General features: G+C 53.7%; 1 protein-coding gene across 3 annotated transcripts in view; it reads right to left on the minus strand.

Moving 5' to 3' along the window:
- KLHDC4 (kelch domain containing 4) overlaps positions 1-18,949 on the minus strand; it is a 57,585-nt gene that overhangs the window by 21,632 nt on the left and 17,004 nt on the right. The window contains exon 5 of one of the 3 annotated variants that reach the window (XM_049622637.1): positions 15,988-16,124. The exons of the other annotated variants lie outside the window; for them this stretch is intronic. Within the exon in view, the coding sequence (XP_049478594.1) occupies positions 15,988-16,124 (137 nt within the window). The remainder of the gene's footprint in view (positions 1-15,987; positions 16,125-18,949) is intronic. 3 annotated transcript variants of the gene reach the window in all.

An 18,949-nucleotide genomic window follows, 5' to 3' on the forward strand; every position in this document is an offset into this window, starting at 1 on the left:
ATATATATATATATATATATATACATACATACATACATACATACATATATATGGGTCAAAAACTCGAATCTACACGAAGGAAGGAAGACAAATGAAGAAATTAGTGAAGTCAAAATAAAAACAGTTCATTTTTCTTATTCTTCACTGATCTAACGAGTAACAATTTGTTCACAATAGGAGCACTAATGTATTTGACTGTGTGTCCCTCACTACACACACACACACACGCACACACACGCACATTCTCACGCATGAGTAGGTGTCAGTGAAATGAAAGACAGCAGTCATACAGGGAGGGGCCGACAGAAGGAATTAGGACTATTTTGCTATTTCAAGGTATCCACACTACTCACGAAGTGGTACAATGTTATCTGAAATTGGACTCAGATTAGCTGTCAATGCAAGCCACTACAAGTAGCAAAAAAAAAACAACTGATGCTACGAAAGGAGAAAAACTGGGATCTTAAAACATGCTCCATTAAAACTACAAAAAAACAACAAAAAAAAGTCAAAGACAAACAGAAGAACAAGGAATAAGGGCAACAAATAGAAAATAGTAACAAATACAGTAGATATTAATCCAATATATCAATAATCATTTTCAACGTTAACGTTCTAAATACACCAATTAAATGACAGAGGTTGTCAGAGTAGATCAAAACACAAGACCCAGCTATGTGCTGTCCACAAGTAACCCACTTTAAACATAAAGACACCTGCAGATGAAAAGTAAACACAAAGAGAACTAATTAGCTTCGATTAGCTGACAACTAATCTAAGAAAAGTAGGAGTAACTACATTTCAGACAGAGCAGACTTCAAAACAAGGAAAGTCACCCGGGACTTAAATTGCCATTACATAAGCATAAAGGGGTCAGTTCTCTAACGAGGCATAACAGTTCTTAACATGTACACACCCGACAACAGAACATCAAACTACGTGAGGCAAAAATTAACAGAATTGCAAGGAGAAAAGAGACATCTGCTACCACAGTTAGAAAATTGAACGCCCCTGTCTCAAAACTGGACACAGCAGCAAAAACCCACAAGGACAGAGCCGAACTCAACAACACCATCAATCAACTGGATATAACGGCCATCTACAGACTACTTCATCCAACAAGGGGCAGAATACACATTCTTCTCAAGCTCACACAGAACACTCACCATGACAGACCATATTCTGGGCCAGAAAACACACCATTAACAAATTGAAAAGAACAGAAATCATACAATTTCTGCTTTTAGAGCACAGTGAGAATAAACTAGAAACCAGTAACAGAAAGAGAGCCAGGAGGGGCGCCCGGGTGGCTTAGTAGGTTAAGCGTCTGACTCTTGATTTCGCCTCAGGTCATGGTCTCACAGTCTCGTGAGTTCGAGCCCCACATCAGGCTCCACGCTGACAGTGCAAAGCCTGCTTAAGATTCTCCCTCTCTCTCTGCCTCTGCACCTCCCTGCCTCGTACTCTCGCTCAAAGTAAATAAACTTAAAAAAAAAAACAGATAGATGGGAAATACAAAATACACAGATTAAACAACATATTTATAAATAACATGTGGGTCAAAGAAGAAATAAGGAGAAAATTTTAAATATTTTGAACCAAATGAAAATAAATATACAATTTATCAAAATTTGTGGGATACAGTGAAATGTATAGGATTGAATGCACATATTAGAAAAGAAGAAGGATTTAAAGCCAATAATCTAATTTTCCACCATAGGAAACTGGAAAAAAGAAGAGGAAACTAAACCCAAAACAGAAAAGAAGACATAATAAGAGAGCACAGCGGTACCTGGTGGCTCAGTCAAACGTCCAACTTTTTTTTTTTTTACCCTTAAAAAAAAAATGTTTATTTTTGAGAGAGCACAAGCGAGCATGCAGGAGTGAGGGAGGGACAGAGAGAGAGAGAGGGAGACAGAGGATCCAAAGCAGGCTCCACGCTGATAGCAGCGAGCCCAATGTGGGGCTCAAACTCACAAACGGCAAGGCTATGACCTGAGCCAAAGTCAGACGGACACTCAACCAACTGAACACCCTGGTACCCCAAACATCCAACTCTTGATTTCAGCTCAGGTCATGATCTCACGATTCGTGGGAATGAGCTCCATCCACATCCCAGGGTCCATGCTGACAGCAAGGAGCCTGCTTCAGACTCTCTCCCTCTACCTGCTCGCTCGCTTTCTCTCTCTCTCTCAAAATAAATACATACTTAAAAAAGGGAATTAGAGCAGAAATTAATATTTTTGAAAAAAGAGAAAAATCAACAAAACCAAAAGCTAGGTCTTTGAAAAGACTGATAAAATTGATAAGCCTCTAGCCAAGCTAAGAAAAGAGGGAGAGAACACAAATTACTAATATCAGAAATGAAAGAGGGGACATCACTACAGATGCCACAGAAATTAAAAACATTAATAACAACAAAAAAAGCAATACCACGAACAACTCCATGCCCACAGATTTGATAACCTGAAAAAGGTGGACTAATTCCTTAAAAGACAGAATTTAGCAAACTCCACATTAGAAAGTGGACAATCTGAACAGGCCTGCATCTATTAAAGATATTAATAATCTTCCAAAACCGAAAGCACCAGGCCCAGAGGCATTCATTGGCGAATTCTACCAAATATTTAAGGAAAAAAATTGTACCAATCCTCTACAATCTCTTTCAAAACATAGCTTCTGTCCTCTATCCAGCACTACCCTACACCCAAACCAAAGACATCACGAAAAAAAGTCTACAGACCAGTATCTTTCAGGAACAGAGATGTAAAAACCCTCAATATTAACAAATCGAGTCAAAAAAAGTATGAAAGGAATTATATACCATGACCAAGTGGGATTTATCCCGGGTTTACAACAAGGCAAGTTCCACATTCTAAAATCAGTTAACATAAGCCATCATATCAAGAGACTAAGAAAGAAAAATCACAGGATCATACTGATAGGAGCAGAAAAGCTATTTGTCAAAATCTAACAACCATTCATGATAAACTCTCTCAGTAAACTAGGAACAGAGTGGAACTTTCTGAACTTGATAAAGGTCTACAAAAAACCTACGGCTAATATCCTACACAATAATGAGAAACTGAAAGCTTTTCTGCTAAGATCAGGTATAGAGCAAGATGTCCCCTCTCACCATTCCTTTCAACATTGCCGTAGAAGTCCATAGTAATGCAACAAGGCAAGAAAAGGCAATAAAAGGTATAAACATTGGGAAGGAAGACAGAAAAGTGTCTTTGTTTGCAATTGACATGATCTATGTAGAATATCTGAAAGAACTGACACGAAACTTCCTGGAACTAATAAGTGATTATAGCAAGGCTGTAGGCAGCAAGGTTAATACATAAAAGTCAGCTGCTCTCCTAGATACCAGCAATGAACAAATGAAATTTGCAATTAGAAACAATACTACTTATATTAACATCCCAGAAATGAAATACTTACCGTAAATATAACAATATATACAAGATCTATTTGGGGAAAACCACAAAACTATGATGGACAAAAATCAAACAACTAAATAAACAGAGGAACGTTCTGTGTTCATGGATAGAAAGACTCAGTATTTCAAGATGTCAGTTCTTGCCAACTTGGTCAATGGTTTCAATGCAATCACAATCACAATGCCAGCAGCAAGGACAAACTAATTGCAAAGTTTATATGGAGAGAGATAAAAAGATGCAGAACAACCAACACGATATTTAAGAACAAAGTGGGAAGACAGACCTATCTGACCTCAAGACTTACTGCAAAGCCATAGCAGTCAAGACAGTATGATGTTGGAAAAAGATTAAACACAGAGATCGATGGGACAAGACAGAAAGCCCAGGATTAGATCCCCATGAATACGGTCAACTGATCTCTGGCAAAAGAGCAAAGGCAATACAATGGCGCAAAGACGGCCCCTCCAACACATGGTGCTAGTTACTCGACACCCACGTGCCAAAAAATTAATCTAGACACAGACCTTACATCCTTCACAAAAACGGATCACAGACCTAACTGTAAAGCAACAGATTTGCTGGACTTTACTGAAATTTAAACCTTCCGCTCTGCAAAAGACAGTATCAAGAGAATCAGAAGCCACAGCCTGGGAAAAAGTATTTTCAGAAGATACATCCAAAAAAGGACCAAAATCTGCAAGCAAGTCTTAAAACTCAACAGCAAGCAAACAAGCAACCTGCTCTAAAAGGAGCCGACGCATCTGGGCACGCCTCCCGGATTCCTATGGATTACAAGCCTTGACTCCTACATGGGAGCTGAGTACTCCAGGTGCCTCTGCTCCCCGCATGCTGCCTCGGCAGCTCTCAGGGCCTGGCTCTCCGTCAAGTCCACCTTCCACAAAGACCCCAACGAGTCCCGGCGGCAGGGGAGGGCCACACCCGAACCACGCAGCCACGCGGCGCAGCACTCTCTCTATAACGCGTTAGTTTCATTGCCTCTTGCGCACTCTACAGAGCCACCCCCAAAACCAGGTGCCCTAAAAAAAATACATCAACGCACAGAATCTCACAAGAAAATGGAGCTCGAACTACCCAACCAAATGCCTCCTCTTGGCAAATTCCTGGCGAACAGCTCGTCACACATGGCTGTGAGGACCCCCAGGGTCTTCCCTCTTCCAACCCAGATCCAATTCCATTCTCCTCACCTTTCCTCAAATGCCTCATCACCTGGTTCCTCTCCCCTAAGGCCCTCAGTTTCTGAACGTCCACTCAAAACGTGTCACTCAAAAGGACCACCTCCTCAGTGGCAGCCAGTCAACCGAAGGTACGCGATACCCGTTCTCGGACGCCACGTCCTGTCACCCAACCTTTAAGCACTGCCCTCTGGGCAGCCTGGCACATGCTGATGCCACCCAGGATTACAAGTTACTAAATCCCTCCTCTTCTACTAGCAAGGACAGCTGTTTTCAGTCAGCTCTCTTAATCCTGTATTTGCATGCAACCTACGAGGGACGCTTCTCCCACTTCAATTGCATCTTGCTGGACTTGGTCCACGAAGGTAACTTTGGATGCTGGATTCGTCAACCAATTTATTTGCTCTCCCTCCCGGCTTTGTATCACCCACAAATTTAGTAAGCGCATTTTCTTATCCAAATTCATGATAAAAGTACCAAACGAGCAAGGCTCAGAAGGAGCGTCTGGGCCCGCCACAGGTTCACGCAGTTGCTGGGCGCTGGGCGCTGACCTCAACTGGCACTCTGCTCTGCACGGCGGCAGCGGTGCCCTGGGGGCTGGCCACACTCCACACTCCGTCCCTCCGTGCCAGCTGCCGGGGAGACCACGCCGCAAAACTGCGCATTAGAGAGGCCGAGTAAGAAGAAAAACACCATGCCTGCTGGCAACAAGCCAATTTCCTTTTGAGGAATCTTCCGATATAATTCTTTCAAAGTACAATCTGGGGAACAGGTTCAACAACTAAACCAGCATGGTCGCTTCTGATCCCACTCCAAGAAAAGTTACGCAGGAGAGCCCGAATGCTCCGGGAGCCTAAAGGCCGTCGTTACACGCCTCCCCGCGGCCAAGATGCTCCAGGTTAAGGGCCTCCTGTGCTTCCTGTCCACGAATCTGAAGGGTGTTCTGTCCTCCGGTGAGCCAGGCACGAAAGACTCAATTCCCCTTTTCTGGCAGCAGCCAAGTATCACTGTTTGCTAACCAAAACGGGAAAAATTTTCTATAAAAAGACTCCATATACCCCTTTAGAAAAATAAAGCCAACCAAAAAAGCCTGTTTATATCTGAATCCCCAACAGGCTCTTTTCAATTGCCGTCACTCCTAAATACGGAGTCTTGGAAAATTAACAAGTCCTACTCAGCCAGATCTATATGTGGCACAAAAATACATGTGTAATGTTGTGGGAGTGAGTGCCTTTAAGAGCACTGGAGCTACGTGCAGAATGGCATTCCAACAGGGCAAGGTGCCACTCGGCATCACCCGGGCCCCTCTGTGGGGACATTTACTGAAGATGTGAAAGCGTCAGCTAGCTCCACGGCTCAGCGCGCGGTGTTGAGCACCTGGTACGCAAATGCTTCCGTGAGCTCTCTGAAAGCTGACACCTGACGGAACCGTACACTACGGCCCCGTGCCAGCCGGCCCGGAGACATTTAGTGAGCAAAGGAACCACTTCTCTCTTAACCCCTGGAGGTCACACAGGTCTCTCTTCACCCCTGGAGGTCACACAGGAGGACCCAACAGGGAACTCAGTCCAGTGGTTCATCCTCAGAACAGAAAAGGTCCCCTCTCCAAGAATGGTTGCAACGCGGCCCGGGCAGGAAACAGGTACGAGAGCATTTCCGTTTTCATTTCAAACAACGTAGCTTTGGAATTCGGCCCCACTCTTCCAAGGATCAACTCGACCGATCAACAAATTTTGGGCTTAGTAATAAGTCTAACGGTCTTGAATCGCACTGTATGGACAAATGAGTGGCAGTCTCCAGAACCCAGGCAGCCTATCAGGCTGCACCCTTGTCCTACTTCACTACAGCTGATAACAAAACTACTATCTGTGGGGCGTCTATCCTCCACTAGGCGCGCTCCTCTTACAGGTTTTCATTCCTCACGTCGACCAGATGAGCAGATGCTACCTTTTCTTAACTTTTTAAATGTCTGTTTATATTTGAGAGAGAGAGCGCGCGTGCATGCGCACGAGCACGCCCAGGGGAGGGGCAGAGAGGAAGGGAGACACACAACCCGAAGCGGGCTCCAGGCTCCGCGCTGTGAGCACAGAGCCCGACACGGGGCGCGAACCCACAAACCGTGAGATCGTGACCTGAGCCGAAGTCAGACACTTAACCGACCGAGCCACCCGGGAGACCCTGGCAGAGACTATCTTTAATCCCATTTTACAGATGAGAACATCGAGACCTGGAAGTCAGGAAACACACTAGGCTCGTGAGTGGCAGAGCCAGAACGAAAATGAGACAGTCGGGCCCCAGAACTCACGCCTGCAACCACGGATTCAGACGCTCAACTATCCTGAATGAAGCTGGAAGTCTGAGCACTACAGGAATCTTTGCACCAAAACCCGGCCACTTACCCTAATGACAGTTTTAAAGTCTCCCACCCTCTGCGTGTGTGTGTCACACTCCCTTCCTCCCCAAGCACGGTGAGAGTAGAGTGACGGTGAGTCAGCAGGAGAGGAGCAGGGGGTCGACCCACACTCCTGCTCCCGCTTCTCCAGGTACTGGCTCCACTCGCAGCTGTGGGGGAGGCCAGGGAGCCCCCAGACCACGAGCCCCACGGCTCACCACAGAAGCTGGAGGGCAGGACGCGCGTGTCCACCTTCACCTGCGTTTCACGTCCCCAAATTCACACTTGGAAGTTATGAGGCGTGGTCTGATTTCAGCTAACTCGTCACTGTCCTTCCAACAGGATCAGACAAATAATTCTGACCCCTCTGCTAATGATCCTTCCTCCCCGGGATGCTTGTTCTTCTTAGACACCGCGTGAACACACACACACTGAGTGTGTGGGTTTCACTGAGGGCCAAATGCCGGCTCCTTTCTCAAATCAAGAGAAAACGGTGCACGTACATGTGCACATACACGTTCTCTTACACGCTTCTGTGTATTTTTTCATTCAACCAATTTTTGTTGCCTCTCCTAACTGCTCTGATGCCTATAAAAATATATTAGTTGTACACGAACGTCCCTGGCAGCATTGCTCAGAGATGGAAAAGTGGAAACAACCCAAATATCCATCAGCGAATGGATGGATGAACCAAATGTGACCCATCCGCAGTACGAGTATCTACTGATACAGAATGACCTTAAAGACTGTGTGAAGTGAAGAGTCGGTGACAAGGGCGCAAAGGGCGCGGGCCTGTGGCTCTGACAGAGGCAGACTGGAGGCGGCCGGGGTGGAGGGAACGAAGCATCTTCTGGGGGGAGGTGGCAAGGCTCTAAATCGAGACAGCAGTGATGGCCGCACCGGTCTGTGAACACGCGGAAGGCCGGGGAACTTCACGCTGTGAGAGGGTGACTTCACGGTACTCGGGCGGCACCCAGAAAGGCAGAGTCTGTGAGCAGCCTGGCCTCCCTGTGCGTGGTCTTCGAGTCACAGGTAACTGGCTGTGGCGGCACCAGATCCAGAAACAGACGGAGAAGGCGCCAAAATCTTTGTCCCCGTGCCCAACCGCGCCTCCCGGTGGTACGGAGGAAGGCAGCGGTGGCCTCTAGAAATGCTGCCTCTTGAGTGTGGCAGGCGGACCCGACCCGGTGTGGCAGGGGAAGGGACGAGAGCGCCCGAGGGCTCTGTGCAGTGGCCCCGGCCGTTCCTCTTCCCCCGGCCCCTGCTCTGCTCGCTCCCGCGGAGAAGCCCCTCAGCGCAGGGAGTGCCCACGGGAAACGGGGCGCGGGGACGAGGGGCAGGCTCAGGGCGCACCCCTCCCCCACGGCAGCCCCCGAGCCCCAGAACCTCCCCCGTCTCTCGGCCTGGCCGTGTGAGGTGTCCTCTGGCCGTCCCCGAATGCCCTGCCTGCTGACCCCCGCCGGTCTGGCGTCTCCACCACAGGGGTGGCCAATTTCCATCACGCTGACCCGAGGAGACCCTCATACGCACTGACCTCGGCAAACACCACGCACCAGCCGTGATGGGCTGTCTGCGCCCCTGCCCCCCATTCCTGTGTTGAACCCTGACCCCTGATGCGACAGATGGGAGCAGAGGCCTCTGGGAGGTGATGAGGGTTCGAGGAGGTCATGAGCGTGGGGCCCCACGATGGGAACCTCGTCCTTTGGAGAGGAGGAAGAGAACTCTCTCCACGAGCAAAGGCCACAGGAAGACACCACACGCAGGTGGCTGTCTGCGACCCAGGAAGCAGGCCGTCACCCGTCAGCGAACCTGCGGACTTCCAGCCTCCAGGGTGGTGAGGTCGGCCTCTGCAGGGAAAAACCCCGGTCCGTCGCCACTCGTGCCCGCCGCCTGAGCGGACCAGGGCGCTAACCGTCCGGTGGGTCGCGGTCTCTGGAGAACCTGCTCCGGCCAGTAACCCGACAGGCCTTCCACGATCCGGGGGGAGGAGGCGACGGCTCGATCGCGGCCCCTCCGCCTCTCCTCTGCCGTTAAACGCGACGCGGGCCCTGCGCCACGAGTGACCTGCCCTCAATTTCACACAGGTGCACCCGCATGCGAACACACGCCAGCCCCCGTCCCTGCCCCTGGAGGAGATGCGGCTGGGGAAGGGGGAAAGACTGCGTTTTCTGGAAAAAACAAACCCAACGCTGTCAGAATCTATCGAACGAACCAGCAGCCCCCATCAAGGGAGAAAAACCCAGGGCAGCTGTGCTGGGGCCTCCCGGCGAAGACAGAGACCGAAGGAAATCTCAACAGGCGCGTGCAGGCTGGTCATCCGCGTGCACGCGCAGCGTCACTGAGGCAGCCGGCCAGTGCCGGCTCTGCACTTCAGCCTTCCTGACGCAGCAACCCCGCGACCTCTCCTCTCGCTCTCAAACCGCTGTGATGTCAAGCCAGCATCGGTCGCCGCAACCCAGAACGTAAGTGGAGACGACAGAAGGCCGCTGAGGGTCCGTCTGGCGTCACACGGGCCCCAGAGGCCCCAGCGGAGACGGAGAATGCCCGGCCCCGGCCCCGGCCCCGGCGCGACAGCTGGAGCTCACCTCGGGGGCCACGGGCTGGGCCAGTCGGTACCAGCAGCACGCAGGACGGCTTGCCAGGGCGTGCCAGGGCTGAACGCACACACGCCTCACGGCCCCGTGGCCTCACTCTGCTTGGACGCGCACTCGACAGGAGTGCGCATGCTCACCGGGAATGCTGACGGCGGCACCCCTGCCCTTGCAATAACCGTGGAACCGGTGACTCCGCGATGCCCGCCGCCGACCGGACGCGGGGTCCCATTTCCAGAACAGAGCACACAGCCCCAAGACAAATACACCACGGCCACAGGCAACACAGACGAATCTCACAAAAACAGTGCTCAGTGCGAACGCTGAGGCAAGAGTCCGTTTACGGGACGTTCAAAACAAACCTCATCTGCGCTCAGGGAGGGCACAGGGGAGTGACCGCAAGGGGTACACGGGGGCTGGAGGGACGGGGGGCACTCTCTTCTGCATCTGAGCGCACGGGTGCGTTTGCCTTTGTAAAATTCACTGAGCTGCACGGGACCACGTACATCCATCAGAGTTTACTTCTTAATAAAGCGCTTTCACAGAAACCAAACTGGCATCTGGTCCCTTTCCGGCCATCAGCACCACGTGGAGAGGCCACCCTGCAGTAACTCTGGTGGCTGCAGAGGTGCTCCCCACCAGGCACGGCACCGGACAGGGCGCAGGTGCTGGGGACTGCATTTGGTACCTGTCACACCCACCCGGGCAGTGCGACACTACTCAGGGCAGTGGCTGGACCCGCTCAGGTCCCACAGCTCCGAGTGGCAGAACGAGGCATGCGGTGTGATGCGACTCAGGGCCCGTGCTCTTCTCTCCACGCTAAGCATCCAGGGCTGTGAAACAGGGACACACGCAGGCACAGGTGGATCAAGGCCGCCCTTCCGGTGACCTGACTTCCGATCTCAGAAGAGCGGCTCTTCCCTGGCTCCCCTCCGCAGGCCCTGACCTTTCCCGCTGGCGAGCTGAAGTCGTTTTCCCCTGACGGGCCCATGCATGCCAGGGTGGGTGGGACACGCGTGCTGTGTTAAGAAATGAGAAGCGACCAGGCAGCGAGAGGGAATCTGTCCCGCCCTTCCACCAGAGAAATCTGTTTGGCAGCCAAGAGAGGGACTAAATCTACGTGCCGATTTAGTACAGCTGATGCTGGCCTTTACCAACGCGCAACCCTTCTCTCGAGGCCTCCCCCACTGTAAAACTACCCGCACGGCAGTGGGAAACGTTTACTGAAACATGAATGCACGGTGCCGGGCCAGTCCTGGAAGACTCAAGCTCACGGCGGACTCTGCCTGTTCCTCCTGAGCGATACGAACCCACAGCCCCGTGGGTTCTCCTGAGCTCGGAGACCTTCCCCAGAAACAGTACAGTCTGCGTTTTGAATGCCTCTCCCTGCTTTTCTTATAGATCAGCAAGACAAGACCACGGAGGACAGCGGCCCTCTTCCAACGGCAGCCAGTGCACCAAGGCGTGGACCACACCCCTTCACAAGGGGCATCAAGGAGCAGCGGCCGCAGCCTGAGCCCACGGATGGCAGGCTTGAGCCAGCGGTGCATGTGCCCTCTGGCACAGTCCTACTGGGCCCAGCCCCTCGGGCCAGCACAGCCCCACCAGGAAACAGGGTGGTGCTTTCGTTTTGCCACAATCAGTGAAATTACAAAAGCACAATCTACACGACCTTGCTTGTTAAGGGTCTAAGGAATCTAAAGGAGCTCTCTTGCTTACGAAAGGGCAGCAGGCGTTCTCACATCAGTGAACAACGCTCAAAACTGGCACGAGACCGAGACCAGGGGACCAGTAAGTGGGGCTCCCGCTGCTGTCAGGGTCACTGAGTGGGGTGGGTAGAGGTTAAATACAATGCAGATTCCTGAGCCCCGTTTTAAACCTGCTCTGAACCAGACTCGATGTCTGGGGTGAGGGCAGGGAGGCGTGTTTGTGAAGCTCCCGGGGTGCTCGCTGGTGCAGGAAAGCCCGAGAATCAAGAACAGAGGCGTTAGCTCTGGGCCGCGTCCCCAGGCTGCCAGGGCTCCCAGCCACGACGCCACCGACTCTTGCTGGGACCGCCTCAACCGTTCTCCGAGGAACCTCCCCGAGTGCCAGTAAGGACAGGAAACCGCCCCGCGGCAGCGGGAACTGCCGCCCCCGAGGGGGAGGACCGCCGGCAAATGGCCGGGGACGGGGACGGAGGGCCGGGTGGAGTCTCTGTGGGGCGACAGACGCCAGGTGAGGGGCGCAGAGACACCCGTGCCCTCTGACTCCACAACCCTCCTTCCAGGCACCTCAACGTTACCGAAGGGTGAGAATTAAGCCTACCTGGAGAGAGGGACGACCTTCTGATCAGAAAGACAGGACCAGAGAGATGGCGAGTCTCCCGGAGTGCAGTCTACAAACGCAAGCAGTCCAACCAAAGTCCCACTGGGACGTTTAAAAACACAACCTGCAAATCGGATTCTAGAACTCACGTGAGGAAAACGCAAGAAATGCGTGAGGGGAGAAGACCCAGGCCACCGGAGCGCAACGGAGGGGTGCTGAACAGGTGCGAGGGGCGGCGAGCCAGCACAGCACCCGGACCCACCGGACCTCCGGCCGCGCGCGCACAGGTTCTCCGGCGCCCTTGGCGGGCACGGGCGCGCGCACACACCCCGGGCTTTCCTCTCAGGCACGTGCTGTTCTGCTTCGTGGGCTTTTCATGGATGTTTCCGTGTAAAACGAGAGGGAGCGTTTCTCCGGGCACGCTCCCATCAGTGCACTCGGGGCCGAAGCGTGCGCACGTGTCCCGTGACAGCGGAGTGACGGTGCAGGCGACACCAGCTGCGGCTCGCCTTCTCCGGTCCTGGGCGCGGTTTCCCGTCATGCCACTCGCCACTTTACAGGAAGTGCGGGCTGCCCTCGGGGCACCGCCTCCCACACAAAGAACTTCACGGGGTCACATGCGTCATGTCTCGCGGCTCCCGGTGCAGTGGGACACCCGTCTGCAGCGCACCGGCCCGAGAAGGGGCCGCGCCTGCTCACTTTCCTCACTGGTCTTGGGACAACCCCGGGGGCAGGCGGGGTGGGTGGCGGGGCTGCACCCCGAGGGTCGAGGCACCAAGAGTTTCGGGAAGGCTGGGGCTCAGCGCCCGAGATGATTAAGGGTGGGAGACGACACGCCAGAGGCAGGGCAAACACGAGCAAAAACGTACTGGGACCTCATCAAGATAAAGAGCTCCTGCACGGTGAAGGAAACAACCAGCAAAACTAAAGGGCGACCGTCGGAATGGGAGAGGATGTTTGATACCTGATAAAGAGTTAGTGTCCAAAATCGATAAAAAACTTACTAAAGTCAACACCCCAAGAACAAATAATCCACGAGGAAATGGGCAGAAGACCTGAACAGACACTTCTCCAAAGAAGACATCCAGGTGGCTCACAGACACATGAGAAGATGCTCAGCATCACTCATCATGAGGGAAATGCAAATCAAAACCACACTGAGATACCACCTCACACCTGTCAGAATCGTGAAAACCAACCACTCAGGAAACGACAGATGTTGGTACAGATGTGGAGAAAGGGGAACCCTCTTGCGTCGCTGGTGGGAATGCAAACTGGTGCAGCCGCTCTGGGCAACGGTATGGAAATTTCTCAAAAATTTAAAACTAGAACTACCCTACAACCCAGCAACTGCCCTACTAGGTATTTACCCAAAGGATACAAAAATGCAAATTCGAGGGGGCACATGCACCCTGATGTTTATAGTAGCATTGTCTACAATAGCCAAGATAGGAAAGAGCCCAATGCCCACTGACTGACAAACGGATAAAGAAGATGTGGTATATAGACAACGGAACGTTATTCACAGACCAAAAAGAAGGAAATCTCGCCATTTGCAACAACATGGATGGAGCCGGAGGATGTTATGCTAAGCGAAGTTATGTCAGCGAGAGAAAGATACCATACGTAGTTCACTCCTATGTGGAATTTAACAAAACACATGAACATACGGGACAGCGAGTATCAAGGCAAGCGAACCACAAGAGACTCTGAACGATAAAGAACAAGCTGAGGGCTGATGGAGGGGGTGGGTGGGGGTGGGTGGGGGTGGAGGGCACGTGTCGCAATGAGCACTGGGTGGTGTATGTAAGTGATGAATTCTACTCCTGGAACCAATACTACACCATGTGTTAACTAAAATTTAAATAAAAATCTGAAAAAGAAAAAACTGAAATGAGTACATGTCTCCGGAGCTCTGCCATCTAATCAAAAAAAGAGCAGGAGACAACAAAGGTGAGCAAATGGACACCTGTCACCAGGTACTGTCTTGTGACACCACTTGGGACTTCCTGCTCCACCAGCAGGCTTAAGACAGAAGACACCTCCTAACGATAAACGCGCGAAGCACCAGAGCCCAGAAGCCCGCCGGTCATTGAAGTCTCCTCGCAAACAGAATCAGAGGCAGAGCCGGTGACAACCCTCCGCCTCGTGACTCCCAGGTCTGTGCCCACGGGCTGCACCTTCCAGTCAGAGGATGCTGGCACGTGGCCCAAGGACCGCTCACAGCGGCGCTCTGTCCCTCACCCACCGGAGCCGAGGTCCTCACCCAGAAGGAAGGCCGGAAAAGGGACAACTTAGACGCAAAGGAAAGTAAAGCCCACGATCTTTTCCCGCCCCATCACTCCATCCAGACTAAAGCCCGGAAGCCTCGCCTCCGCGGTTTCCCGCTAGTTCCGAACAGGCTCTACGACACACCGCGTACTTCGGCAAGCGTTCAAGCACCGAGGGACCGCTTTCGCAGGGACCACTTCCAACACGGGACAGAGGCCGTGAATGCCGTGCACGCGTGCTGGGGTGACAGCGGGCCCCGGGCCGCATCAAGGCAACGGCGGCCACGGCAAGCCCCTCCGAGGGCGCATCCCCTAGCGGCCCTACGTCCACAGTGCCCCCCTGCTTCCGTGTGACAGACACCTGCGGCATGTGCCACACAACCGGGACAGTCTGAGGGCCACGGGGAGGTGTGCGCACCACCGAGCGGCTCGGGACGGCACCGCCGGCAGCACGGGCCCCGCTGAGCCGCGGCCAGAGAGCCGTGGGTGCCCGCGGAGCCCGTCGCTGTCCCTCAGCCGGCCGTTACTATGGACAAAAAGCTACTCAGACAGACAAAAATGCTGAGGAGATGTCTTGAATCAATTCGCCAGACACGGACAGGCAACAAATAACGAGTGGGTTTTTAAAAGTACACAAGGAAAGCGAGAGAGGCGACAAAGAGCGCGTGCTCTGGGCCTAAATACTTTGAAACGGAGGCTAAAAGACGAAGTTTCAACAAATACGTAACAAAATCCATTTTTCATACGAAAATGAACTTGGTGGGACTGCTGTGCCCACCAAGACCAGGATCCTTTCCCAAAGCCAGTAAGAGAAAGGGAAACGAAGTTGGTGGCGGGCCGCGTGCGCAGAGGCGCTCTAGTGATCACGTCTCCTGCAGCAGGGTCAGTGGGGCTTGCGGTCTACGCTTGAACCGGCACGGCGGCCTCCGCGGGGTCACCGCCCAGGCCCCACGCTGGTCGGAGCTGGCGGGAGCCGGCCCCGACAGTCTCCTAGGAGGCTCATCATCACGTGAGTGAGCACAGCCTCCAGAGTGACAGACCCTCCCCTGGGCCTAGGACCCGAGAAGGGTGCGGCCCCACGCCCGAACCCTGCAATCCGGCGCCTGCTCCGGCCGCTGAGGAAGCTCCGGTCTGCTGCTCTGACAGCGGAGACGGAACCCCGCACCCGGGCTGTGCGCGGCCCCGGCAACTGGGCACGTGCACCCCCGAAGGATAAAGCCAACTAACACTACTTTCCACGCCGTTCCGCTCTCATTCTTGCGACGTGCAGCTCCAGCTCTGACCGGCGGAGAACGTGCACTACGGCGTGACACTCGCGTCGTCATCGTCACCGACGGGGGCAGAGCCTGGTTTATTGAGAACATCAGGAAGGCTCTGCCCGCCTTCCTCTCCTCTTTCCAGCTCTGCTATGTCAACTTGACCCAGACAGAGCACGCCCTTGGGGGAAACAGCAGCAAGCCGAAACCCAGAGCTGCCTCCGACGGCCCAGGACGAGAGCTGCGCCCCAAATGACACATGCAGGCGCCGCCGAGGTGGACGGGACGGCAAGCAGGGACGCGGCGCTGGCCCCCGCAACACCCTCAACAGAGTCCGGCGCCGGGCAGCTGCTGAGAAGGAGCGAGAGGAAAGACAAGCTCTGCCTTCACTTCGGTGACCGCGAGGCTGGTCTCCCGGGGCTCTGACATCGTGCTCTGTGGAGCCCGGGGATCTGACCGCGTCACTGCACACGCGGAACGCCGGCACAGGACAGCGGCCAAGGCCAGAGGTCGGGCCCATCACCCGGCACCTTACCTTACTTGCTCCCAAGTCTTGGTGGCCAAATGCAGGACCCAGAGATCCTTGTAGTGGTAGAACTGCTCTCCGTCGGGAGAGGCAAACTCCCCTCCGAAGATCCACAGCTGTCCCCCACCTTGGGGCACCACCACAGCCTGCGGGAAGAAGGCAGAGGTCAGGGCCGGCTCCGCGTCCGCGAGGTCCACCAGAGCAGTGCACCCGGCAGCCGCGGCCGGCGCCCGCACTCGGCCATCACCTTCCCCTGCGTCTGAGGGGGAAATTCCTCAAACCTCCTGCATCCGGCAAATAAGCTTCCACGGACTCCTGGGTTGCAAAATATATCTAGATGACCTCGCATCTCGTTAACATGGACAAAATTATGTCAGAAGCTTATGTCAGGTCTAACACAAACTGACAGAGGGCTTCCTTTTTATTAAATATTAACATATTTGTATGTATAAACGCCTGTCCTCGTTAATCCCTTCCCTGGCTATCTGGCACGCACGCCTGAAACTGCACTAACACACATGCGTATGTAACGTTTACACGCTCATCTTTAAAAGACGTAAGCACAGGGGCGCCTGGGTGGCTCAGTCGGTTAAGTGTCCGACTTCGGCTCAGGTCACGATCTTGTGGTTCACGAGTTCGAGCCCCGCGTCGGGCTCTATGCTGACAGCTTGGCTTCCGATTCTGTGTCTCCCTCTCTCTCTGACCCTCCCCCCATTCATGCTCTGTCTCTCTCGGTCTCAAAAATAAATAAACGTTAAAAAAAAAAATTTTTTTTTAAATGTTAAAAATAAAAGACGTAAGCACAATAGTAACGGCAAGCAAAAGCAGGGAAGTGCCCTTGGGCCGCACGCCCAGGAGCCCTGGCAAGCTCACGCCAGTGGGCGCAGGAGAGGAGGGAGCTGTGCCGACCAGGCACCCCGCAACGCGAAGCTTCTCAGGCCGACGTGAGCACACTTTGGAGTATTGCGGGGCCTAGCAGCGTACCCGAGCTCTCAGAACAACGGTCCACGGGGACATCTCGTGAACCAACGTGCCCACGTGAGGCGGAGGCAAGTGACGACGGGAGCTCCGGGGCTCACATCACTACCCAAGGTTACTCACTAACTGAATGAAAATGAAGCAAGAGGGGCGCCTGGGGGGCTCGGTCGGTTAAGTGTCCGACTCTTGGTTTCGGCTCAGGTCACGATCTCAACGGTCCACGGGTTCGAGCCCCACGTCGTGAGATCTGCCAGCGCAGAGCCCACGTGGGATTCTTTGTCTCTCCCTCTCTCTGTCCCTTCCCCATTCGTGCCGTCTCTCTTTCAAGATAAGTAAACAAACTTAAAAAAAAGAAAAAAGAAAAAGGAAAAAGAAAATGAAGCAACAATAGCCAGCACCCCAGAAACACAAGCACGGAAACACACGACTTTTCCAAGCCGTCCTGGGGCTCCTAAAGCGAGCACGCGGTAGAATTCCCCGTCACCACTGAGACCGATCTCCAGGGGGTGAGGACAATGCTCTGGACGCTAGACCGGGGATCGCCGTGCTAGACCCCCCACCAGAGGGGAAAAAGCAAGTCAAAGCACGTGATTAAAAAGGCCTTTCCCGAAAAGGCAAAGTACCGTGTGAGGAAACAGATTTCAGAAAGCCAAAACAGGAGAGAACGCTACTCCACATAAAAAGACCTTTACGGATGCAAACACAGGAAACGTGGATTTGGAGGATTCTACAGGCAATTTCCAGACTATCTAGTCCAGGGCTCTGGAGCTTCGGGCTGGGTATTTTGGGGAAGCAGAAGAACTCTTCTCCAGACAGGAGCGTCAGTGCGGACTGAAGGGCGACACACATCAAAGTGGAACCGCCGCCCAGAACTCCAGAGCCCGCCCACCTCGTCACCCTGAGGACACGCAGGCTCTGCGCCTGGACCCCATTGCAGAATGCCTGGCCCGGGATCTGGCTGAAGACCCGGGGCTCAGAGGACACACGGGAACCACGTGTGTGGTTCACGATCGCCTGAACCCACCCCCACCACAGCCACACACCTCACAGGCCGCCCGGCGGCTGCAAGTCCGCCTCCCGTGACATCCCGCTCCTTGACACGCACCCCCCGGCCGACGGCACCGTTTCGCGGACAGTCGCCATCTGGCCGGTGCTACGGCGACCCGTCAACCGCGTGTCTGAGGGGACAGACCCCACAGCGAAAACCTCCGCAAGCATCCCGCAAACCCGGGCTGCGGTGCTCACTCGGGCAACAGCCGGCACAGACCAGGTGCCGCGCTGGCCCACCCTGGGATCACCAGCCACGGGTGCCAGGCAACGAAGCAGACAACACAGGCGTGTCCTTCACACCAGGGGGCGGGGGACGGGAACACGACAGGGGTCTTCTGGCCAGAGAGCTCAGAAGCGGTCACCTCAGCGGCAGGTAGGTGGGTGGGTGGGGTGGGGGCACCCGGGCAGGCGCTTCCGGCCCTCACAAACCTCCATGAAAGAGTGCACGCTGGGTGGGTCGCACAGTTCTCAGGAAGCACTGTCCTCTGAGCGCCCCAGGGCTTCCGCTGCAGTGCGGGCTCTCGGCCCCGCCCGGCACTTAGGACGCGGCAGGACGCGGCTCCGTCACGGATGCCACTCCTGCCTAGACCAGCTGGAGGGTCCCGGTGGCATATTAGGGCGGCACGGCCCTCTCCACCTCCCATTAGTAACCAGTTTTGAATGCACTGTCTCCGCACAGATCCTCCCCTCTCGGGACAGGTCAGTTTCCCGTCACTCTAAAACACCAGTCCGTCTACGGGAAACAAACTGATCATTTCACGGCATGAAAGCAGATGTGATGATTTTTGGAGTTTAGTGAGGTCAGGTGGTACAGTCAAGCTACGCAATACAATGGGGTCCTGAGATATCACGTTACAGAAGGCCATCGTACACCCACACGCACGCGCGTGCGCCCACGTGCACTCGCACGGATTTGTGTATATTCCAGCTAATAAGAAATACC

This window comes from Panthera uncia (assembly GCF_023721935.1).
Source record: "Panthera uncia isolate 11264 chromosome E2 unlocalized genomic scaffold, Puncia_PCG_1.0 HiC_scaffold_20, whole genome shotgun sequence".
NCBI classification, from domain to species: Eukaryota; Metazoa; Chordata; class Mammalia; order Carnivora; family Felidae; genus Panthera; species Panthera uncia.